This window comes from Chelonoidis abingdonii, chromosome 13 (genome assembly GCF_003597395.2).
Source record: "Chelonoidis abingdonii isolate Lonesome George chromosome 13, CheloAbing_2.0, whole genome shotgun sequence".
In the NCBI taxonomy this organism is placed as follows: Eukaryota; Metazoa; Chordata; order Testudines; family Testudinidae; genus Chelonoidis; species Chelonoidis abingdonii.
In genome coordinates, this window is record NC_133781.1 from 20,692,303 (window position 1) to 20,718,336 (window position 26,034).

The 26,034-nt window shown below is 40.4% G+C and overlaps 1 protein-coding gene across 4 annotated transcripts in view; it reads right to left on the minus strand.

Moving 5' to 3' along the window:
• The window catches only part of CA10 (carbonic anhydrase 10), a 326,283-nt gene that overhangs the window by 11,734 nt on the left and 288,515 nt on the right, over positions 1 to 26,034 (minus strand). For all 4 annotated transcript variants that reach the window (XM_032774517.2, XM_032774516.2, XM_075071834.1 and 1 more), the window contains 2 exons: positions 6,253 to 6,348; positions 3,580 to 3,652 (listed from right to left, as the gene is read on the minus strand). In XM_032774517.2, the coding sequence (XP_032630408.1) occupies positions 3,580 to 3,652; positions 6,253 to 6,348 (169 nt within the window). The remainder of the gene's footprint in view (positions 1 to 3,579; positions 3,653 to 6,252; positions 6,349 to 26,034) is intronic.

Below are 26,034 nucleotides of genomic sequence, written 5' to 3' on the forward strand. Positions count from 1 at the left end.
CGTCGGGATTTGGAGAATCAGCAAGGGGAACACACATCTCTTCCTTATCAGTCCACAGGAAATCCTCAGAAAAGTTAATACCTTAACTACTACTGTGCTGTGATTCATCCCTTGAGGGTATTCTAGTGGCAGTGGCTGGTGAGAGAAACCCTAGCAATTTAGCTACCATGAAGCTGTACAGTCTGTCAGGGTATTTGGGGGGAAGGAAAGCGGACCATCTATAAACTGGGCCCAAACCCCTTTTTCTAAGGGTGGGGAGAAAACCCTACCCAGTGAGGGAAAGATCGGAGGGAAAAGTTTTGTGAGGGGAGCCCTGTGATTCTTTCCTTTTCATAAGTACCTATACTGGGAGAAGAAATAAGTTGTACATTTTTAATACAGAGTAATTATTGGAACAATTTATCTAGGGATATGGTAAACTGTCCAGCACTTGAATTCTTTACATCAAGATTGGATGTTGTTCTAAAAAATATACGCTATTTTAAGATGTAGGAATTACTGGTTGAAGTTCTATGGCCTGTACTATGCAGGAGGTCAGATTAGATCACTGGTGGGCCTGTCAGGGTAATCCGCTGGTGGGCTGCAAGACAGTTTGTTTACATTGCCTGTCCACTCACAGTGGCTGCAGTTTGCCATTCTTGGCTAATGGGAGCTGAGGGAAGCAGCGCAGGCTGCAGGGACATGCTGGCTGCCACCAGGGCTGGTTTTAGGAAGTGCGGGGCCCAATTTGAACATTTTTGGCAGGCCCGGGCAGGGATGACTTGAAAGGCTTCTTTTTTTTATTTTTTAGCACCAGTTCCCTATAAAAAGTTCTGATTTAAGGGATGTGCCACAGTATGTATTTTTTGTACCAATAGGGTTACCATAAATCTGTATTTTTCCCAGAGGAATTTTTGAATTTTAAAAATTTCTCCTGGATGGTGATTTAGGAACCAAAAAGCCTGACATGTCTGGGAAAATACGGATGTATGTTAACCCTACTTAAAATTCTTTTTTAAAAAGATGGGCCTGAACTAGAAATGAGCTCCATTTCACATGTGTGGGTCCCCGCCACTCCCTGGGTATGTGCTAGGGTGACCAGATGTCCTGATTTTATAGGGACAGTCCTGATTTTTGAGTCTTTTTCTTGTATAGGATCCTATTACCCCCTACCCAATTTTTGTCACCCTGGTCACCCTAGGGTGTGCACATGTGTGGGTCCCAGCTGCTCCCTGCCCCCCTCATTGAAGCAGGTGTGCAGGGTTACTGCCCTGGGAACCACAGGGGACTAGTGGACATGGGGCTGGCTGGAGGCAGGGCAGGAGCTGACTGGAGGTAGGGTCTGGCTGCAGGCAGGGTAGGGAGTGCGGGGCTGACTGCAGACAAGGGCTGGCTGCGGGTAGGGCGGGGGTGGCGGGGCTGGCTGCAGGCAGGGGCTGGCTGCAGGCAGGGCAGGGGGTGCGGGGTTGGCTGGAGAGGGTCTGGCTGCAGGCAGAGCAGGGAGTGCGGGTCTGGCTGCAGGCAGAGCAGGGAGTGCAGCAGGGGCTGGCTGCAGGCAGGGCAGGAGGTGCGGGGTTGGCTGGAGAGGGGCTGGCTGCAGGCAGGGCAGGGGGTGCGGGGTTGGCTGGAGAGGGTCTGGCTGCAGGCAGAGCAGGGAGTGCGGGTCTGGCTGCAGGCAGAGCAGGGAGTGCAGCAGGGGCTGGCTGCAGGCAGGGCAGGAGGTGCGGGGTTGGCTGGAGAGGGGCTGGCTGCAGGCAGGGCAGGGGGTGCAGCAGGGGCTGGCTGCAGGCAGGGTGTGCAGATACAGAGAGTACAGTCCATCCTGTATGGTAAGTGCCCCCTCTCCCCCCCTTCCCCACTGGGGTAGCAGCAGCAGCAGCAGCCTGGGGCTTGGGGGCTTTTTAAAGGGCCCGGGGCTCCCCTGCTTCTATTGCCCTGGCCCTTTAAATAGCTGCGAGAGCCCTGGGGAAGCAGTGGGGCTCCAGTGGCTATTTAAAGGGCCAGGGTGGTAGAAGCAACGGGAGCCCCAGACTTTTTTTAAATAGCCCCCAGAGCCCTACCCTGCTGGGAGCCCCAGGCCCTTCAAATTGTTTCCTGGGGAAGCCGGGCACCCCAGTACAGTGCACCGGCTCTTGCCTGTACACCAAACTGAGGCTTGGGTGCAGGGCCATCTTAGGGGCGGGGCCCGATTCAGGGGAATTGGCTGAATTGGCCTAAAGCTGGCCCTGGCCGCTGCTTCTCACAGCTTCCATTGGCCAGGAATGGCAAACCGTGGTCACTGGGAGCTGCGGGTGGCCGTGTCTGCAGCTGGTCAATGTAAACAAACTGTCTTGCGGCCCGTCAGTGGATTACCTTGATGGGCCGCAGGTTGCCCACTACTGGATTAGGGACCATTATGATCATCTTTCTGAAATGTAATATATTTATCTTTTTCTCTCAATGTTGCAACCGTTGCGGGGGAGGGAAAAAGCAGGTTTGCATAGGAGGGCATGATCTGTCCCATAATAGGCAGCATGCGTATAGTAAATATGTATTTAAAAGAAATTCTCCAAGCCTTTCACAGAGAAACCTGAGATCAGGCAAGTTTTGTTACAAATATGAAATTTGTCAAGGTTTAATGGATCTTTCAGAGAGCCCTGGAGAGTTTAGGCTCAGTTCAAAGCAAATGAGGTTTGCCAGACTTTAAGATTTAAAATTAGCCCTAGCCCCTTGTGAGGTAGATGGTGGTAAACTCAATTTTATAGATGGGTAAGCTGAGGCACAGATACCTTAAGTAACTTGCCCAAGGTCACAGAACTGGGAATAGAACAGAAGAGTCTTGATTGCCAGTCCCCTTGCTAACCACTGAACTACATATGCTCCCAGTTTTCAAAAGCAAAATGGGGCTAGGATTTCCAGGAGACGAGATTTCATTTGGTCAATCAAGATCTTTATATTTTCCTGCCTTAAAGTTACCCTTTATTGTTAGCTGACTTTTAAGCTTTAGTTTTCCATTCAATGGTATGGAATTACTGAACATTCTCACTTAAATGCATTCCGCATACAGCAAATGTACAATACTTATTTTCATGAAATCTTCACACTACTACCATTATATGCAGTAGCATCTTTTTACACACAATAAGAAGGAACCATTGCTTAATATTGAATAAAATGGGAAATACCCACTTGCATGTTAAAATACATGAGCACGAAACAAGGAACTAAGTAATATTTTGTGAATTAAAATATGTTCTGATTTGATATAATTCACACTGTTCCACATGTAACTTCCATTATTAACACAAATGCATTTCCCCCATGTAAGAATAGTATATGTATATTTGTTGGATTTAGTTTAATTGATTGCTCTTTCAAATACAATATATGCTTTGAACTTCCAAGTTAATACTATATGGACTGATGGCTCTACTAGGTTCTTCTGATTATATTATGTCCCCAAATTTATCACCAGGTCAGCTGGAAATGATAACTGGCAATACAAACCTTGTAGCTTTTGTTCATTACTAGATGTCCCTCACATCCTGTGGGTCACTAAATATATACTTTTACATTAACTACATGCAGCTGATAGTCATGGTGAATAAAAATAAAACTTACTTTTATACGTTATTCTTGTTATGGTGTCTCTGTTTAGCATGCGATTTAGAAATGGATTTGATGATTCAGACACCTAAAGGAGAAAAATGAATAATGTCAAAAACTTTGTTACTACAAGCTTCACCTTTCAGGGAAATATAGCTTGTGTGTGTGTATGTGTATAGAGAGAGAGAGAAAAGTATGGAAAAAAAGGCAGATATATGTGATTGCTTTGCAGGACTTTTGAAGGGAGAGGCATAATCAACTATAGATGGGTATGTCTCTAACAGAAGTGGTCAGAAAGTTTGCCTCTAAATCTAAATTCAATGGAAAATAGAAGGAAAAATTGACGCATGGTTAAAAATGTGAAATAGGGTCTCGATCTCATCATAATTGAATTGCGTGGATTTATGGATGATTAGCACTCTACTTGGTATTCTGTCATAGAATATTCAGTGTCATCATGTGACATCTTTTAGATCTCCTATTTCAGACCTCCTCCTCCTCTCTGTTGTATCTATTTCAAGTCACTTTTTATCTTTATTCTGAATTATGTGTTATCTGTGAGATTCCCAACAACAGGCTATGCGGACTGCAAGAGAAGTCTGACTGAGTCAACTGCATACTGTGGAAGATTGTATGCAGAATACTACATGTATTAGCATTTTATTTTTGCTATTCATCCTGGGATATTTTATTGCACTGTGAATGGCAGAGCTAACAAGTGGTGTTGTCACTTAGGCCATGCCCTCTAAAGTCCTATGTGTACAACACATTTATGTAGCTTGGTTGGTTCTGTACCTGGCCTCCTGGAACTCTAATCAATTCTCTCTGGTCTGTCCTGTCCTATCTGGGTTACAGTATGTTTCTTAGCAATTGGATGGATACTGCTGTGACATATGCAGGTTTCAAAACTCTTTTATTGTGAGGCTTGGAAATGTCATAAAATGTGTAATATAACCATTATGGGGCTGAACCAGAATCCCACCTCCAAATGGCCCCCAAGCATTGCCAAGGTTCTGTTCTGGATCTTCACCATTTGAGGGACAGGAAACCTTGGAAATCCTTGTAGTTGTTTCCCCAGATTGTTCTCTCTCCTCCCCATGGAACAAGCAGGGATTCTCCCCAGAATCAGCTCATCCCCCAATATCAGGAGGTGGCCAGGGCCACGACTGATCGAGTGGTATATGGAACAGGATCTGGTGCATTCGGCGCTTTCATCTGTGAATTTTTTTTAATCCCTCAGCATTTAAACATACTGAAATATCTGGCAGTACGTAACAGCTATGTTCAGTGGTCATCAAACACTTTCTCTATTTTGATGCATAATTATTTCAGGGAATGATTTACACTGACTCAGACATTCCAAACAAAACATGCACTGTCACTATATATGGAAGACAAAGACCCAAGTATCTGTGTGAAGGGAAACAACAAATCAGGTTCTACGCTTTGGGTTATTCATTACATTAGGAGTGCACCTAAACTAGTACACAGGAATTATGAAGTTATTCACACACAACTGAAAATTGTGGGCAGTATCCAGAAGATGCTTCAATTGTATCCCTTTGCATGAACTACAGCTAACTCACTGGGTTTACCTCAAAGTACAATATATCAGGGAGAAAGAGATAACCTGAAGATCTTTCTGACAAATACCTCAAATATTAGAGCTGTACAAAAGGCAGCAAGGAGGTCCAACTTTCCAAGATAACTGGTGAAATAGATATTTTAGTTATGAGGTTACTGTTTTGACAGGAAGTTTGATCCTATAAATTTAGATCAGAGTATACTAAAAGGGATTTTTCTTTTTCTTTTAAAAAACTGACTCTATCTAATTTCTGGGGACATTGGCTAGATACTTTGAGGTGCAGAGTAAATCAGAGCATTGTTCCCCTAGAAGGAGCAGCTAATGTTTTGCAATAACAGTACTAAGGAAAGGTGGAAGATACACAATGGTATAACACATGTATTGCCACAAGGAGGCAGTAAGAGGAGAAGAGGATTCTGAAGTATTTGAATAAACTGTGAGCTCTGAGTATTAACGATAGATGTAGAGGAGTGTAGAGCATATGTCTGGTATGAAGGTTAACAGATAATAATCATATGGTCTTCTACCTGTGTGAAATGCAAAAAAGTAAAAGACAACTAGATTTTCAACATTCTTTCAGTCTTGATAATCTAAGGTGTTTTAAATGACATTGGTAGGGAAACTCATTGCTTGATTTATAACCAGTCACCACTCCTCTAAAATGCAATTGTCCCCTCTCCTCACCCCCACGAGAAAGGGGTTCATTTTAATTATATACTCACTTTTGCATCTCTTCAAACACCTCTAATCTGCAGAATTAATAACTTCCCTGAGCATTTTAACATGAAACTATAAACTGCTATAGCTGCTGTTTATTGTATCAAATATGTTCATTTAACTGTACCTTGTCCTCCCCACAAAACTGTTTTTCTCCCACCTGGTATGTTTTCCCCATTAGACTGCAGACTCTGTGGAGCAGGGACAGTATCTTTCATTATGAGGGTACACTGCCTAGTGCTTCAGTCAGAAGTCAAGAGACCCCATTGCAACAGGTGCTGACAGAATACAAATGATGATGACTTGTGTTAATTCTAGAATTCTGTTCATGGCAAAATCTCAGTAATTTAAACATTAGATAATATTTATGAAATTGAAATACTTACTTTCATAAATATAGAAACTACCACCAAGCCATTGGGACTTTTTGCAGCCTCTGTGACATTTGTATACAACTCATGGTTATAATGGATTAGTTGAACCTAAAAGATGCAGGAGGGGAAATTATCATTAAACAGTGGAAAATCATACTGTGTATTGTCTGCAAATACTATTTTGATATATATATCATGATTGTTTTTATTAGGATCCCCACCATGCTAGTAAACTTTGTAACTGTGCAGTTTTTCAGAGGTTTTTGCAACATGCATTATTTTAATAATCTCAGTGACCATCTGGCTCAAACTGGCACAGCACCAGGGTGTCATCTTCTGAAATGCTGTTAAGTGAATTTACCACATATGAAGTGCACTGCAGGGGTTAGCACAATTTCTCTGCTGCAACAACAGTTGCCATAGGCATCAAGTAATATGCACTCTTCAGCATCAGCTCAAACTCAGAGCTGTCAGGGGTTGACAAACATATAAGACAGAAAATGTTGTTGTGCTTTGTAGCTGTTGAAAATTCAAGAGACTAATGTCATTGGCCAAAATTTTCCAAATTGGTTGCCCGGAGTTCAGCACCTGTCGTTAACGCTTGTCTTCCCTTGTTCCTCCTGGTTGTTTGTTGTATCAATTTGGCTGCATCTTATCTTAATTTAAAATCTGTCTTTTAGATTGTCAGGTCCTTGGAGCAGGGATTGTTTCTCTGCCTGTATCCTGTATGTCTGTACAGTGCACAGCACAAGGGGTTCAGATCTGATTGGGGCCTTTGGATACTACTATAATATAAATAATAGTAATAAATAGCCTGATTTTTCAGGAATGACTAATGCCCTTTACTCCCAGTGTAGTCAGAGGGAACTGTGGGTATTCAGCATCTCTGACAATTAGGCAATTTACCGAGGTGCCTCGCTTTAGGCAACCAAGACTGAAAAATTAGTGCCACTGTTTCAGCATTTTTAAAAGCCTAACAGCCTAGCATTTGGAATTCAAACCCCAGATCCTCAGAGGGTCATCATGATTTAAACTTAATGGGAGGAAAAAACCCCACTGGCAATAAAAACAAAAAACAAACAACCTTCATGGCATGAAAAGCATTTTTACGATCCTGACTGAACTTACTGTGATTCACTGTTTGCTAATTGGTGTGATATTATGTCAGGTACAGAGCATCATGTATGTTATGTAATGGTAATAGATTTTAAAAAATGGTTACATCTCATTAGGGTCTACATTTCTGTTCCTTTTGCAAATCCATAGAAAATGGGATTTATGAAGGGGGAGCTCACCAGCGATTGGGAGAAATGATCCTCCCCCAACATCAGACCATGAAGCATTTTCCCTAGGCACTTCTATATCTCAGACTATCATAGTGGCCACTGCTGACTTAAAGTAGGAACTTTGGGTAGTATATGCATATAACTACAGACCACGTGGGCAGATGGAAAAGGACTGAGCTAGCCATTTACATTTTAGTATGTATCTGAATTCAGAATATCTGAATACTTGGACCTAAGATCAACACTGAAAATGGGCAATATTTCCCAAACTTGGGATGCTGATTTAAACTCAGATTTAAAAGTAAAAACCACTATGTTACATTGTGCTGTCTGTTACACTGGTGAAAATCTGGAGTGACTCCACTGAAGTCAAAGGAGTTTCACCAGCTGAAATGAGAACACGAACAGACTTTTGTATATTAATATTAAATAATGTTAGCAAAATTAAACTTGGAATTTTAAATTTAAAGAAACTTTGAAAAAGTTTTGTTCCATTCATACTACTTGAGCTCACGAAGTTTTTGTTCTGCTTAGCTCACAACATCGGACAAATATCAGACTAAAGGTTCTCTTTTACCCTCCAAATGGCTAAAGTCTTTTATAGCCAGCAAACAAGCTGCACCATAGAAGGCTTTCCTCCCATGAAATGATCATGGTCATGGAGAACAATCTTGCTAAAATGAGTTTTAATAATCGCAATGACTCTGTCCCTACAACAGATGGAATGCTTAGTGCCCCAGTTGTGCAAGGATACAGTAGCAAAAATTGGTGTAGCAAGAGTGACCTGACTTTTTTGTGATGTATTTATTAAAAATAATAATGTTTAGGCCTTCGTTTACCACCAAAATATGTGAGCAGCAATCAAAGTTATGGCATACATTTCTAAATCAAGCATAACCTACATGATTACTGCCTCATTAATCATAACTTGAGAAATAAATGATGCCTTATAAACGTTCGGAGTATTCAGTATTTTCCTATACAGCGCCTTGACTGCAAAATGCATCTGGTATGTTATGTGCAAGTGCCTGATTTTGCTGCCCTGAATCATATAAAGAAAAACACCCAACTTGTACATACATGTTCAATAAAAGCATCATAATGCTCAGCCACAAGGATATTGGATGAGTTTATAAATTCTCGAAGGACACAAGAGAATGTTTGCTTTAGTACGTTGAGCAGGCCTGGACCCTTAGCATTCAGCTTTACCTTTTACAACTCTCATTTAATGACCCAAAACAAAACAATCTGATTGTGAGGGTCAAAATGGTTGACAATGTGTTAATTTTTGACTATTTTTCTCCTCTGCTGGATTGTGAACTATCAGTTGACCTTTTTACAACTGGCACAGTAGGAAATTTTTAAGCAAGACAAAAACAACCTGGAAGCAGGAAGAAAAAATGTCAAAGTAGGCAAAGAAGTCATATTCTGAGTTTCGAGAGTCAGCAGAGTTGGAAGAAGCATTAACTATCCTATTGTGGCATGTCTCCTAAAGGTCTTGCAAAGAATTAATGAGAGTTTTCACTAAACTGCAATCAGAGGTTCTAGCTCATCAGTCATCAGCTTGTGATGTTACTGAATTTTTATAACATCTTAGCCATAGGGACTGTGCCCTTGTTGACACTTTTAAGCTCAGCAGCATACATTCTGATTTTATTTACTAGCATTCATTCCAGCAGCCAAAGTCAATCAGTGAATTTGTGAGGAAATAGGTCATGAAATCTGCTTTAGATGGGATTTTCTTGTATAGTAAGTCCCTCAGTTACCTAGGTAAGCTTTGTTGATCTAATGAACCAAACTGTTAAGTACAAGACTGGCTGGACTGAGTAAAGTAAAGATAAGAGAACAACTTCATCTTTCTTTGTAAGTGCAATCCCCATGAGGACAACTTGCAGAAACTGTGAGAAAACACTCAGCTCCCATTCCAGAGACAGAATTTGTAGGATCAAGACTAATAGGTGGAGTGAAGGGAAATCATAATGCTGGAATGGGGCTCTACAATCCATGCCAAATGTGTGGGCTCAAATTGCAGGTGATCAGTGGCATCTATGCATGTGTGAATTAACAGGCTTGACCTGATGGGAAATTGGATGACTAGTTAATTTATCCACTGTTCTATAATGAATCTCTCTTTCCTATAATACACTCTGATCCAGAGGAACATTTGTACTTAGGGTGACCAGACAGCAAGTGTGAAAAATTGGGACTTTTTTTGGGGGGGGGGGCAGGGAAGAGAGATGGGGTCGGGGGTATAATTGCCTATATAAGACAAAGCCCCTAGTATCGGGACATCTGTTCACCTTCTTTGTACTATTTGCTTGAATCTCCCTCACCTGTACCAGTGCTTCCAACTGGTGCCTGTTCCCAGCTCCCTGTTCCGACAGCCCTGCACACACACACAGACTATCCCTCCTCCCACAACTGCTCAAATTGCTCCAGGGCTAGTCCCAAATAGTATGCTTAAAAAAAGAACAAAACTGTTTCAATGTAGGTTGAGGCTGAACTTTCAACCTTGCTAACTACCATAGTGTGGAATGAGCTACTGTTGCTAAGAAGAGCTGGTTGAAAAATGGGAAATTCTTTCTATGAAAATTGTTGCCGAAAAATGTTTCTTTTTCCACAGTAAAAACACTGAGATTCAATTTTTTTTTTGACCAGCTCTGCTAAATTGGGCCTTGATTAATCCACTTCTCCAATGAGGTAAAAGAATGGACAGTGAGAGGCCATGGTGGGAATGACTTAGGCTTTTGTATCATTATCGTACCATAATTAGTCACTCAGCCAAAAAGAAAAAAATGACCTAATAAATCGAGGGAGAGACAAGGTGGGTGAGGTAATATCTTTTATTGGACCAGCTTCTGTTGGTGAGTGACAAGCTTTTGAGCTCCACTTGTCTGTGAAGCTTGATAGCTTGTCTCTCTCACTAATTGAAGTTGGTCCAATAGCAGATATTACTTCACTCACCCTTTTTTGTATCTTGGCACCAACTCTGGCTGCTGCAGCAACACTGCAACCAATACATCAAAAACAGTTAAAAATTCAGATTGTATCAACTCTTCTTTCTCTTCTCCCCCCTTCCCCTGGAACTTAAAGTTTATAGACAAGTAATTTGCATATCAACAAATCCTTCCAACTACCTGTTAATCAAAAAGTCCCTTTGGATGAGTCTGACCTGCCAAACAGCACTGTATATGATCAAGATTAAAACTTTCTAAAGCTTTCATTCATTTCATTCTCTTTGTTCATAACATGTTAATTAACAACAAGAATCAATTTATGTTAGTAATGAATTTGTGTTAGTATGAATATGTAGTCATATTGGTAATGTACACCAAATACAATCTCCAAACAAGCAATTTCCTCCATCAAAATTAAGCTGATAAATTAGTTAAAATGTGTTGCTAAATAGCCCTGATTCTGCTCCCATTGCATATAGTGGCAAAACTCCCATGGGACTGGCATTAAGTAGACACACTGATCTCGGTTCTTATGACATTAATTGATTACATCAGATATTTTAATAACCAGATTGGCTTAATTTTTAAGGCAGCTAGATTAAACTCCATTTATAATGACAACCCAACTACTCTAAATCAACTGAACAGATGGGGGATTGCAGCTACTTCAATTTAATTCCAGCACAAGAAGTTCATTGTATTACAAATGTGTTTTCTTTTCTTTCTTTTTTTTTTTTTTTTTTCTTTTTTTGGTAAAAAGAAGCCTTATGTTGAGGATTCCCAAATGTGCTGGTCTCCAATAATTGGGTATTCACCTACAGGTTACTAAACTGGTTGAGGAATTAGTTTTTGAAAACTATTCCCCAAATATGCAGAAACATAAAAATTGCATAAAGAAATGGGGTGTATCGGGGTGAGAGAGACAGACAGTGAATGAGTGTGCATTAATTTTGCAGGTTTTGCATTTAAGGAAAAGACCAACAGAGTTTTTAATATGGAGCGTTAAACTTTCTATAGAATTTTTGAAGGTACAAAATGCTTGTTAATCGAATTCAGGGAGACCCAGACTCCACAAATTAGACTCCTCAGCTTCTATTTTCAAGCATCTTTAGCTTTATCCACTAAGTAAACAACTGTTTCCCCACAGCTGCAGAGGAGGGTGTGTTGTCTGAGCTGAATCAGATGCTGCTTTCTTTGTTCTATTGCTGCTAGCTGGTTTTGAAATACTGTAGTCTGCTCCTTTCAATTATTCAGTCTGAGGAGGAATTGCAGAGGCCACGTCTACACTACGGGATAATATCGAATTAGCTAAAATCGGTTTTATAAAACTGATATTATAAGTTCGATTTCGTGCGGCCACACTAGGCACAGTAATTCGGCGTTGTGCGTCCATAGTCCGAGGCTAACGTCGATTTCTGAAGCGTTGCATTGTGGGTAGCTCTTCCGTAGCTATCCCATAGTTCCCGCAGTCTCCCCTGCCCCTTGGAATTCTGGGTTGAATCATTATTGTCGCGGGTGGTTCTCGGTAAATGTCGTCAGTCATTCCTCCTCCGGGAAAACATCATGCTACATCCTTTCGCGCGTTTTTTCCCTGGATTGCCCTGGCAGACGCCAAGGCACGGCAACATGGAGCCCGTCAGCTTTTGGTTTTTCCGGCACCGTATGTGTACTGGATGCCGCGAGAGAGGCGATACTCAGCGCTACACAGCCAGCAATCACTGTCTTTTGCATGATAAGCAGAGATGGTACAGTCTTCTTGTACCGTTCTACTGCCGGAGTTAAACTGGCAATGAAATGACGGTTATCTCTCCCCCTCTTCTGTCCGCTGCTATCATGAGTGCCCCTGGCTGAAAATCGGCCGGTGGGTGCAACGGCAAAAGCAAATTGGATTGACTCCCCAATTCAATCCCTCCTTAGGGTTTCTAAAAAATTAGAGTAGTCCTGCCTAGGATAAGGGGCAAGTGTATAGAGGACCAGTGTATCACGAGACACAGCTGACTCCGTTCAGTATTCACAGGGGTGCTCCCTTGCCAAACCCCACCCGTGCTTCCCTTCTCCCCAACCTTTCCTGGGCTACGCGTGGCAGAGTCCTCATGCCGTTTGTGTCATGAAATAATAAGAATCAGATAAAGAAAACACTGATTAGTGACATAAAAGTGAGGGGAGGCGCCTCCCGCACAGATGATAGTCCAGGGCAGACATTAAGCGTGTGGGGGAGGGGCACAGCATGTCTGCTGCTATGACAGTCCAGGGCAGTAACAGAATCTTTCTTACACAGGGAAAGGGGGGGCTGAAGCCCATTGCTTGATGAAGCTAGTTATTAAGTCTTTCTGTCCTATTGTACTGGGCACGTACCAGTATGATCGCCTCCCATGTGCAACGTCAGTTATATTCACTGCAGGACGGTTACTAGCCTACTTGCACGTCTACCACGGGCAGGGCGAGAGGAGAGAGGAGGACTACCTGCTCTGTACACTGAGCGTGCCGCACACGTTCTACCGCGAGCATTCAGTAAGATCAGAGTGTGACCATTCGAATAGACAGTCAGAACAAATGACCTTTCCTTTCCCTTTTCTTCAATGTGGGCGGGGGGTGCCGGGAGCCAATGAACCACCGTGAGGAGCTACTTCCCCTAGCAACCATCGCAGACACTGTAGATTAAAACTTAGAAACCAGTAGCAGGACAGCTGGCGAGCTCCCCAAGCCAAGAATGACTGCACAATACTTCTTCAGAGCACTGCTTATGGACTGTGCGAAGCCTGGAGTCCTCAGTAACCCCCTCCATCACCATGACAGCATCCTTTGAGTCTCTGGCTTCCGCGTCTACCTTGTTCCGCACGCCGCTGTCGCTTCTGGCAGAAATTTGTTCTTCAACGCCTTTCGCGCTTTTTCTTGTCGTACGGAGCCTGGACTTACGAACAGATTTGTCTCACCCCATACAGCGACATCGACTCCAAGATACTCCCGTACCGGTTCCCATAGATGAAGCTCTTTTTGGATTTGAGGACTGCATCGCCACCCTGCTTGATCAGAGGCTCAGGCTGGGCAAGCAGGAATGTAATTCAAAAGTTCGCGGGGCTTTTCCTGTTTACCTGCCGCTGCATTCGAGGTTCAGATTGCGTTGTCAGAGCGCGTCAGTGGGTTTGCACTGTGGAGAACCTCCCAGAGTCGAATAACGTCGATTTCCGTCACACTAACGTAATCCCGCATATGTCTAATATCGAATTTTAGCGGCCACTCCTCTCGTCGGGGAGGAGTACAGAAATCGATTTAAAGAGCCCTTTATGTCGATATAAAGGGCGTTGTAGTGTGGACGGGTACAGCGTTAAATCGATTTAATGCTCTTTAAATCGATTTAAACGCGCAGTGTAGACCAGGCTAGACACACTGAGTTCTGAAACAGAGATGTTGCCTAGATTCGAATTTGTACCAATCTCATCTACCAGTGTAGCTGTACCAGTGCAAACTTCTACTATAAACAGCTATAAAGCACAGTTTATACCAGTGGAGTTTGCCTTGCTTTCAAGTAGGGGCAAGATCCACCAGTGCAATTTTCAATTTGCCCTCTCAGTAGCAGGAGTTAGCTTGCATACATGTGGCTGGCCACTAATGGCTGGAATCAAGCCAAATTCCCAGGGTAGGCAGGCTCCTACTATCCAGTATTGTAGTTGGATTTAAGGTAACTTCTTGTATGTGCTTTCTGTATTGTGCAGTTTATGTGGCTCCACTATCTTGGCTATCCTCTTGATCCAGCTGCCTCTCCCAGGCCTTTTTATAGTATTGTCTTAATGCTCGAAAAGTTTTCCATAGGAGCAAAAAAAATTAGCAGTTGAAATGAGAATCTCAAAAGGATTCAGCCAGGAGTTGGTGGAGACACTGCCTTGCTAGATCACATCACATAAAGAAGGTTTTGATATTGATTATCTCATAGATTGTTACTGCTGCAGTTGTAACCAGTGGAAATCCTTGGGGAGAGTTCTGGCAGGGCCGTGTTTTCTGTTTGAGGAGGGATCCTTTTCCCCATTGGTCCAAAAGAGCCCAGATTTTTTTAACCTTCAGGATAACCTGGAAGGCTATCAATACTCTGGGACTTTTCCTGCAAGAATGAGGTGAGGTATTTAAGGTGACTGTATTATCTGTGGTAACTCTCTGTGTTATGGACAAACAGCTTTGTAGTTTGTCTTATAGGTGGCATATTAGTCTGTTGTTTTTTCTCTTAAAGATATTTATCCTTAGGTTGTATGTTTTATATTTGTACAGCACTTTGGGATTGGAGATATAATTGATACATTTAAGTATTAATTAAAAAATTGTGGATAAATTAAAGAATTGCACAGTCGATCACTTCAAGTCACAGTACTATGAACATGGCAGTGCTACAAGGGTATTTTGCTTTCTCCACAGAAGAACTTCATATAATTTATTTATTAGGATGTTCTTTAGTGTTAGGCATACAGGTCATTTCTATATACAGAGTAGTCACTTTCAAAGTGTCCCATATGCAGCAGGCCTATGTAGAAAATCCCAGTATAGAATTCTATAGGATGGTTTAAAAAGATATAATTCTTTATTAAAGTCTATAAATCTTCAGAGTAACTTCTATAGAAACTTGTGAAATACCTATTGTACTCTATTGGTTTAATCCCTATAATATTCAGTAGGACTTTTCCATAAAGTGTGGTGCTTAGGCCCTATAGAGTTAAGCTTGTTGCTTAGACAAATCTCACCTATCAAGTTATGGCATTGTTCTTGTGTCTTTAACAAACTCACAGTCAATATAGTGAGGAAAATACCTTTCAGTTCTGCTTCGCGTTTCAGGGCTCTTAAACAATATAGAATTTTGTTATATGCTATTTATTTCCTTTGGAAGATTCTCCCACTAAGATCAATTTGCCATAGAACAACAGATAGTTCTTTGGTTTCCTTGAGCAACAGGTTTTTTTTTCAGGGAGAGGGAGGGTATTAAGATTAATCACTCTCATTTTAGTCAATGGAAATCCAAAATGTGTCCTTGTTCTATCTCTCCCAAGAATGTGCATTGGACCAGAAGTGCACACACAAGTTTTTAGATATCTGAGGTTGGCAGCACTGGGAGTATCAGTATGAGCTGACTACAGTATATTAGGAGTAGTCTACTACCCCGCATCCCATGTATTGAGTTGTTTACATGCACTGCCCTAGTAAGGCTTCCTCTTTGCAGTATGTGGACATTATAAAACAGTTTCTGGCTAATGTGGGGGAAAGGGCTTAACTCCCTCCCTTAAGAAGCATGTATGTATATATGCGGGTGTATATCATTATAAAGCTTAATTATTAAGCACGTATATTTTGCCTGAGACCAGTTCGAAATATTTAAATTACATTGCTCAGATGTTCATATGTCAGGTGCAGTTCTTTCTGGATGCCAAGAGATACTCTACTTGAATTTTCTCTTGATCCCATACCCTAATAAAGCATGCTGCATATCTGATCATATGGAATGCTTCCATTGTGGCATTTGATCAAAACCATTTGTCCAAGTAAGATGAGACTGCTGTGCTAGCTTTCCTGGGGACCACAAATTCTATGGCTTCTATTCAGCAGTCTTTTAAAAATACCTGGAAGTATGGCTGTTTAATGTAGTGTGCATACATAATACCATGATAAACATTAGATTGCTGCAAGGGGACAATACAAGGTTCTTTAGCACTGAGATATGGAGAATTATTAGACTGATGGCATTTAAAATCCCACAGTCCGACACAGAACGTTCTCCTTACTGCTGTTGGGAGTAATGGAAATAACCTTTGTCCTACCTGCAAGTGTTACAATTGAGCATATAACCATCTTGATTTGTAAATGACAAGGACCTCAAGGGAAGGGAATGACAGCAGGGAACAGCTAATCTGTAACTAACATTTTTTATTATACTATGCTGCCCAATAAACTGTTGTGACACCTGATTTAGAGTGAACACAGAGTACAGAGCACATTTCCAGCCCAGCGGGAAAGGAGAAGCAAACTGAATTGCTCTGGTAGACAAGTTAAGGGTTTTGATGCAAAGTCTTTGTAGCAAGTGAGGAAGATCTCATTAAGGAAAAAATAGATAATTTTTTGTATATACAAGGTTTATTAATAACAGTTAAAGAAATAGATTTAAATTTGAATGTAATCAGCGTCCATTCAGTAATGAATTAAAACCAAGAAATAAAGTACTTGACTGTCATATCTTAAAATACAGATGTTGCTACAGTTTTTAAAACAGAGCTCAGGAAGAGGAGAGAGGTCAGAATTCTTTTGTGACATTCATTCTCTGGATTTTAAATTAGTTTGTTGTCCTCACTTTGTGAGAGAGATTCTGAAATTTCTGTGATGTCCACAGACATTACCATCTACTTTGTCTTTAAAAAAAATAATCATTTTTAGATATGGTCTAAATCAGGGATTCTCAAACTTCATTGCACCGTGACCCCCTTTTGACAACAAAAATTACTACATGACCCCAAGAGTGGGAACCAAAGTCTAAGCCCCACTGGCCTGGGCTGGAGGGATCGAAAGCCAAAGCTTGAGCCCCATCGCCCCAGACAGGGGGGTGGAGGGGGCGAAGCCAAAGGGCTTCAGCCCCAGGAGCGAGGCCTGTAATCTGAGCCCTGCCACCCACAGCTGAAGCCGTTGGGCTTTGGCCCTGGGCCACAGTAAGTCTAACACCAGCCCTGGCAATCCCATTAAAATGGGGCACTGACCCACAGTTTGAGAACCGCTGGTCTAAATAAGTTAAAGAAAGTGTGTGTCTTGCAAGACGTTATGGCATTTGGCTGCTGTGAGTGATAGATCGGGTTTCTTAGCACATTTGATCTTGCTTGCTGTTGTTCCTTCTTGCCAGTACCACCCATCACTTCACATGTGAAGATGGACAGTTCATTTCCTTTTAGGATCAGGTCTACAATGACCATCTGAAAGCACTTCTGTTGAAAAACATAAACACACAGCAGTCCAAGTCAGTAGATGCTGTTTCAGTAGCTGAGCTAGTACTGTATTTGGGACTGCTGATGTCACTTATTTCTAAAAATGTGCATTTTTTTCAAAACAGAGTTTGAGCCACTATTACGTTTATTAACAAAATTTGGTGAAATGATCTACAGATTACATTAGAACACATGCTCTGAGCATTTCTGACACCTGTAGGGATGTCCATGTGTGTACAAGAATATGTCTGTCTCTCTGTATCTCTATTCTTTACGATATAAAAGACAAAGTCACTATTGGTAAATTCCAGGACTTAAAAGTTTTTTGAGTTTATTTCATGCACTGTATTCTTTGGACAACTTCTCATTTATTATTTTGTTAAGCTCTTCTTTACAGTGTGCTTGGTACGGCATAAGGCACAGATACCAGGACACTTCTTGCCCAAGAGAACTTGCACTCTAGACTATCATAAATAGCAAGCTTTTTGAAGACATGTAAAAGAAAAGAGACAATATTTCAGCTGCATTTTCCATTAGATCAAAAAATCCACCTGGGTTGACATAAGCTTGAACAAGTCCTTAAAAACACACAAAAGCAATGTATTTGTTTATACTGTTCTCAAAAATATTATTTGAGCCTATTAGCCAATAGATTATTCTTCCACCTTAGACCCATGGTCCTCCTTAATGAACAGCCTTAATTGTTTCTCAAGGAACAACTTGCAGCACCTTGTCAAATGATGAAGATACTGTTTTGGTAACTTCAGAAAGTATGAGCTACTTCAGAAAGGAGAAGGTAGATTATAGTTTGCCATAGTCTGTTAAAGCCTGGAGCTATACCCTTGTCATAAACAGATAGCTAAGGGTTAATGTTTCTTTTACCTGTAAAGGGTTAACAAAGGGAACCAAACACCAGACCAGAGGACCAATCAGAAAACCGGATTTTTCAAAGCTCAGGGGAGGGAATGTTTGGGTCTTTGTCTTTTGTCTGTCTCTCGGTTATGAGAGGCTTCTTTCTATCTTCAAGCTTTTAATCTTCAGTTTCAAAGTTGTGAGTACAAAGGTAGCAAAACAACAGGCTTTATGGTTTGTTTTGTGTTTTACATGTGTGTACGTTGCTGGAATGTTTAAATTGTACTCTTTTGAATAAGGCTGTTTATTCATTTTTTCTTTAAGCAATTGATCCTGTATTATTGTCATCTAATAACAGAAATATTTTGATGTTTTTTCTTCTTCTTTTTTTTTTTTATATAAAGCTTTCTTTTTAAAACCTGTTTGAGTGTTTTTCTCTGGTTAAGGCAAGGAAGAAGAAGGGAAAATCTCTGTTTAGCTTCTGACTAGGTTTGAATCTGCATAGGCCCAGAGGGGAATGTAAATATTGCCGTCTCTGTTTTGCATTCAAGAGTTAAGTACAGTATCGCCGAGATAACACGAGGAGGGGAGACTGGGAATTGAATAAGAGGAGACAAGGGGAGGGGGTTTACTTCCCTTTGGTAAGACTCAGGGCTTCTGAGTCTTGCGGGTCTCCAGAGAAGGTTTGGGAGACCAGAGGGGAGCCAAGTCCTGGGAAATCACTTGTGGTGCAGCGAGATCAAATCTAAGCTGGTAATTAAGCTTAGAAGGGTTCATGCTAGCTTCTCAGTTTATGAACGCTAAGGTTCAAATCTGAGTAAGAAGTTATGATAACCCTAACTAATATTTTTGTGCTGTATTGCGTTCTTCTTGATCCTGCTATGAAACAATATTGCTATTACTAAAAAATAAAAAAGATTAAATAATTACAAGAATTACATACACCTTTTTTAAAATCCTCTCATTGGGTGAAATCCTGGCTCTATTGAAGCCAAGGGCAAAACTCAAACTGACTTCAGTGGAGCCAGAATTTCATCCTTGGGGTCCAATCCTGCAGTCTCTCCAAACCTCTCAAGGAGACTAAAGGTTGGAAGATTGGGTACTAGAAAACATTGCTGACACACTTTAAATAGTTAAGAGTTATGATGCATGTTAGTTGTCTTTTTGCAAAACTGAAACGTCCGTCTCTCTCTCTCTCAGGGTGATCCACCAAGAAATATTAATGTTGCCCAAGATGCTATTATCCACACACTCCTTATTAATTAATCCATACATCTACTTGTCTTTTGTTGTTTTATTTTGCTAAAATCACAGCATGATATGCTTTTATATGTTGGTATATTGGTGAAATAAATTTTACATGACCACCTAGACTTCCAGCAGTTTACTTAACATTTTCTCACTACTGTTTGGTTTCAAGATTAAAGTAGATTAAAAAGATTAATTAAATTTAATACAGCAAAGAAGCAGAATGCCAAAAACATCTGTTTCACATCATTTTATTTTATAAATCTCTAGTACCTTTGGCATCCTCACTGTATTAAAAAATAAAGTTGTTTAGCCTCTAGTGACAAATTGCTTTTTACTTTTTATTGCTTTAGCCAGTTATTGTATGCCTTAAAAAAGAGGGGGAGAAAAACAGCCCAACAGTACTGGCATCATTAACACTGGATTAATAGTAGCCTCATCATCTACATACATAACGGTATGTCACCAATTACCCTAAATAAATAAAAAAATATAGAATTCTAGTTTTTCCTTTCAAATAGAATAGGCCTAGGAAAATGCAGTTAAGAGGAGCTCTGTCTTTTATTAGCTTGTGAAAAGATACCTGTATAAAAGTATTTGATATGAAATGCAATAGTCAGTAACTAACTCTGTACCTGGTTGTGAAACCTACATAAAATAGTTACACTGCAGATGATAGAAAAAAACTCCATTATGACCAAATGGTGATATTACTGCCAAGTAATGGCTAGAAAGCTTTGTCTGTGATTCCCCTTCAAGGAGCTAACCTCATGAGTTACTCTCATCATATGACCTTTTTCAATTAATTAACAGTTGCTGCTTAGATTGCAAGTAATTGACTGTTATTATATTGAGACATACGAATGGAAGGTGAGTGAGTGTCTTAAACTTTCTGGTGCATCTGTTCCAAACAAATGGGGAATGGCTGTTTCATGGTATTTTAGATAAAGATCAACCACAAACTTTTTATGTTACTCCCTGAGACACTCATTGCTGCATCTCCCATCAGCATGTGTAGGAATTTTTGACCAAAGAATGCTACATGTAATTTTAACTACTCTTTCATGTCAAGTACACTAGATGCTCATATACCATGTCTAGATAGGATGTAGCTTTTATGTATCCAGTTGCATTACAGGGCTCTAATTTTCTGGAAGAATTGTGCATGTGCTAGCTGTCAATCCATGAGGTGCTACATATGGTTTCTACAAATAAGAAAAATGATGCAGTGATGGCCCCGAGTAATTTTTTGGTCACTGTGTTACCATGAGACTGTTTCAAAAGGAGACTGGTGCTTGGTCATTGTGTGATGGAATTGCATTAACAATGCCATTCTCTCACTTAGTATGTGTAAACCAGTGTAGCTGTCTGTTTACCCTGTCAATGGAAAAGTACCATATACAGATATTCCTGTACAGTATAAGTGATGTGCAACAGCAAACACAGATCAAAGAATAAAAGAATGAGAGGAGGACTTACACACTGACATTAGGCATTGAATCAGGCTGGTGAAAACCTTCACGTTGACAAAAAAATCCCCTACACCAATCTGCAAAAAGTCATTAAACTCAGTGTTGACTTGAGGTCAAATAAATTAGGAATAAACAAAAAGAGAGAAAAGAATTCAACACTTCTGCCTATGACAAGCATATGTTTGAATTAAGAATATTTTCCAGTGACCAAAAAAAAAAAGGTGCAATTAATGGGCAAAGGTTCTCAAAATTTAAATTACCATAATGTTAGTGCATGAGACAACTGGAAACTAGTAAAAAGAAAACTCGCATAAAGAAAAATATACTAGATTAAAATATTTCTTCCAATTTTAATAATCTATAGATGCTATAACACAGGTAAAATCTTCCTTGAAAAGCAGATTTTTACTGAGAAAGTGTAACTTCTTTGCAAACTTAGGAAATATAGCCACATGCATGTTTGGTGCTTGGCTTACTGACAACGGTTCTCTCTCTTAAATGCTTTACTCTTCAGACAGTCCAGTGGTTTGGGCACTAGTCTAGGATTTAGCAGTCCCTGCTGTGCTGCAGATTTCCTGTGTGATGTTCAGCAAGTCATTCAGTTTCTGTGCCTCAGTTTCTCATCTGTAAAATGGGGATAAATATTACTACCCACCTCACAGGGGTTATTGTGAAGATGAATACTTGAAAGACTACTGAGGTGGTCAGGCAGGTACTACATTAAAGGGGATTCATACAAGCTCCTACGATAGACAGCACACCCACCGCTATTACAAAGTGTGACTTCTGTCACAGAGCACGTATCTCCTAGGGTTGTGCAAAGGCCTGTTTTGAAGGTGTTGCAAGGCCCCCACAGGATAAATGGCCTGGGCAACAGCATTGCAGAGCACTTGGATCTCAAAAAGATGAATAGTGATAATTGGGAAACCTTTAAAAGGCTAATAAAAGTGGGAAACAATAGGAAATGAATATAAATGTTGGTGACTTCAGCATCAAGTCTTCGAAAATAGGCTGAGAGCTCCAATGAATAAACATTTGAAGCACAGCTTGATTAAAAATAGCCAACAGCGTTCTGGAATGAATGTTTTATTAAATTATTGAAGTTCCTTTAGGAATTAATATTGTGGTAGATGAGATAATATATTACAGAGTTAGATGTCTGGCAATTGTTTGAGAAAATTTCACATTGGGATTTTGTGTGTAAGGTGGAGAGTCAGAAATTAAGAGAAGAGATGGCACAGTGGGTTAGATCTGCCTACAGGGGAGAAAACAACAGATATCCGTAAATGGTATCTTTTCTAGCTTACAAGAAGTTTACAGGTACAACAAACTTTTGAATAAATTGTTTTGAATAAAAGAGAGATTTGCAGATTTGTAGAATGAAAGTAATTGTAAAGGCACAAAAAATAATTAACACCATGAAACCAAACGGACATGAATCATTTAAGAACCTGAGCTAACAGATGAGAAAATTTAGTTGAAGGCAGAATGTGTAGGCAAAGGTAGAATGTGTCTTACAGCAAAGAACCAAATGTGGGGGACGGGAGCAGTTGCTGAATGAACTGAGTTGCATTATACTGATCAGGGAAGAGAACTGGCACTTAAAGAAAAATAAAACACATGAGTCTAAAAGCCTTCAGGTAGTTTCAGTGAAGAAAGGAAGTAGGAGGTTGATATCCACTGCTGGAGAAATGCAGTACAGTATCAGTCAAAGGAAGTAAAACTATATAAAACATACAGAAGTGTTTGCTTATTGTAAGAACACATGCTTCAGAATTCACTGCAAAAGGGACTGACAAATGCCTTTTGACCACCTGAGAGAGAAGGTGGGAGGAGCCATTCACTACAGCACATACCTCCACATTTTATCTTACTAATTACAACAAGAAAGGGGAGGAGGGAGGTCATTTTGCTGCCAAAAGCTTCCCAATATAATTAATTATACTTCAGTGGCATCACATCAGCCAGTCAGAGCACAAGGATATTGTATCGATTCTAACTCACAGCTGTAGCTGTAATTTTTAGTAACCATATTGTATGCAAACTCCTGCAGACTGTTTCATATCATCCCTCAGAACTCTGCTCCATATGCCCGCAATAATGAGGCTGCCTCAACTTCTCAGTTTCATCTATATAACAAAGAAAACCCTTGATAATGGCTCCAAAAATGGATTCATTACACATTTCAGTACAAAAGTAACATTCCCGCTGACTCAGTGACAAGTGATTCCTTGGCTAACCAAACACCAAAGCCTTCTGCTTCAGAGTTTATTTAGCTCAGGATACATTTACATGCTTGTAAACAGGAACCATCCTGAAATGATCCTCTAAATACTCTTGAGAAGGATAAAAATAATTTTTTTGCCTTTAAAAAAAATCAGGAGTACGTTGTCACTTCTTTTGCGCCTATGATGTAAAGCTCAATGAAAGAGGGCCAGCAACAAATAATTAAAACTAACCAGAAACTTCCGTTTTCATCAAACAAAGTTGTGCTATCTGATGTATTTACATACGTAGGTCTGAGCTATGAATTAAAGGGAGAGGTGGAATGGATGGTTCAGGGGATGGGGACTGGAAATGAGTTGCATGAAGGCCTCATCACAAAAAAAACAATAGCATTAATTGCCAATCTCAGTAGAGACACCAATGACTGAGTGGATATGGAGATGTGGACTTACCAAAAGTAACTCGTGCATTTCTTACATTGAGACTAGACTACTGAAACTTTCTTTACCTGAGCTAGCACACGAGCTAGCTTTCTGAAGAGAGCAGAACAGCATGAAATGCACTCCACTGGCATTCTACACTTCGCAATGACGGCAAGTTCAATTTCAGGTCTAGTTCAAGGAAGCTGTCCTCATCTGAAAGTCTTGAAAGTCAGCCCCAATTGCTTCTATTTTCTGTGTTCAGTATGAACTGCAGAGTCAGAGACAGATTATATATCCATTGAATCCTTGGAGGACTCCACTGAGGTTGCCAGGTAGTACAATTTATTTTTCTGATGAAATCATCAGTATAACTCATTGCCAATTCCCACCTCTCATAAACTCATAGCTTACATAGTCATATGTATGGAAATATGTTGGATGGTGCAACTTGGCTTGAAGCAGGCCCGAGTATGGGCTGTTTTTCTTATGTTCTGCTTTTCCCTGGCTTTCATGAAATCTAGCATCTTGGGTGAGAGAAGAGATGCTGATGTTTTTTAAGTAGGTAAAGCAGAATTTTTTAATGTTTAAATAACAATTTCAAGAAGGTTCCTGTTGTACAAGTAGGTAAAGTGTATCCTGATGTAAATAAATAGTAGCAGAAGGTTGAGTTGTTTTGTTAGCCCAGTTATCACCAAATTAGCAGGAAGAATTGTCCAGTAATTTTTATACTGAAATATGTACATTTTTGAGATCTAATCAAGGAGTCCTCTTTTGTTCTCTGCATGACATTGAGATGCTGAGGCAGGTTCATTTGTTGTGGGCATATGGGAGGGTATAGTCATGTGACTAGAGCCAGTCACAAAGGGAGTCTTTTGATCTATTGATCACAAGGACTATTCCACTAGAGACAGCAGCAGTGGCAGATTAATGATTTGGCCACCCCTAAGCCCAGGGTTTTTTGCCGTCCCAAAATCGAAAGTCCCAAAGCAAAAAACAAACAAACAAAAACTCTGAGTAGTGCCGAAGTGCAACCCTCCCCACCACAAAAAAAACTCTGAGAAGGGCCGAAGTGCCGAAGGGGGAGGGGGGTGACTTCAGAGAGCGCAAGCCACCCCTGCAAATTTGTCAGCCTAGGTGATGATATGCTGCTGGTCAGCAGCCATGCTAAAGAGGGTGGCGAAGAGGGGCAGGGAGGAGGTAAAGGCCAGCCCAGCCCTTCTAGCCTCACAGCAGCCCTTCCTGTTGGCCAGAATGCAGTGGGAATGTGCTCTCCACTCCTTTTAATGATTGGGGCCTGGGTCACACTTGCCCTGTGCACCTGGGAGACACTGCACTCACAAATGGTAGTGCAGCTCTGCAACAATGTTGATGTAGGGCTGTGACTGAATGCTAGAGTTCAATTCTGAATTTGCGCCAGTTTCATGAGATTGTGCCCTGGACAAATATTTATCAATATGTTGGAGTACACTGGCAATTTCATTCACTAGCAATGACGATATCGTATAATTTTTAGAGCTGAGTGAAAACATTAGTTGCTAACAATATTTTTTGTGGATTTTGGTATTTCCCCATATCCAATTATTATTCACAAATAAATGTTTTATTATTTGACCCATCTATAGTTAGAACCTTTCATTAGTTTTTGATACTGCACCTGTCTCCAACTCTCTTACTCAGTTTCACTGTATTTTGGTACAGTGAAAGAACATTCTTGTTGGTACACAGATGAAAAAGAACTGATTGTTATGGCAGATAAATTCAAGATTATTGAAATGTTGTATTTAGAATCTTTAACCATAATAACTGTCAAATTGCAGATTAGGATGACAGTATGTATTACCTAGTATATCGTGTGTACATCATTATATAGGTATTTACTTTTGTTATGGTGTATTGCCCTATTTGTTATCATGTGTTAAGACATGCTAGGTTGTAATGATTGTATATAAACTTGGATTAGATTAGTCATTCCTTGAACTCAGATACTGTTGTCTTCTGTTACAACACATTTTGAGTTACGGAGCAACAGTGCAGATGCCCCATTATCTTGATAAAATATCTAATTATTTATCTATGATACAAATGAACTCATACTGTATGAAATATAATATGAATGGAGCCATTATACATCTTCTATTCACACTGTAACAATGTCAACTGTTTGCTAGCCTGTTGTGACGAAAGACTCCTATGGAAGTGGGAACAGCATGCCACTGAACTGAAATCTAACAAAAGATTGATTTCTGATGGAGGTATGATATTAATTGGTGTAGTTTTCATGCAAAGCATATAGTTCACTAATTGTAAGTAATTAATTAACTATATTTATTTAAGCCTTTACTGTGTAACAAAATACATGTCACCATCATCTTGCGCTTACAAAGAGA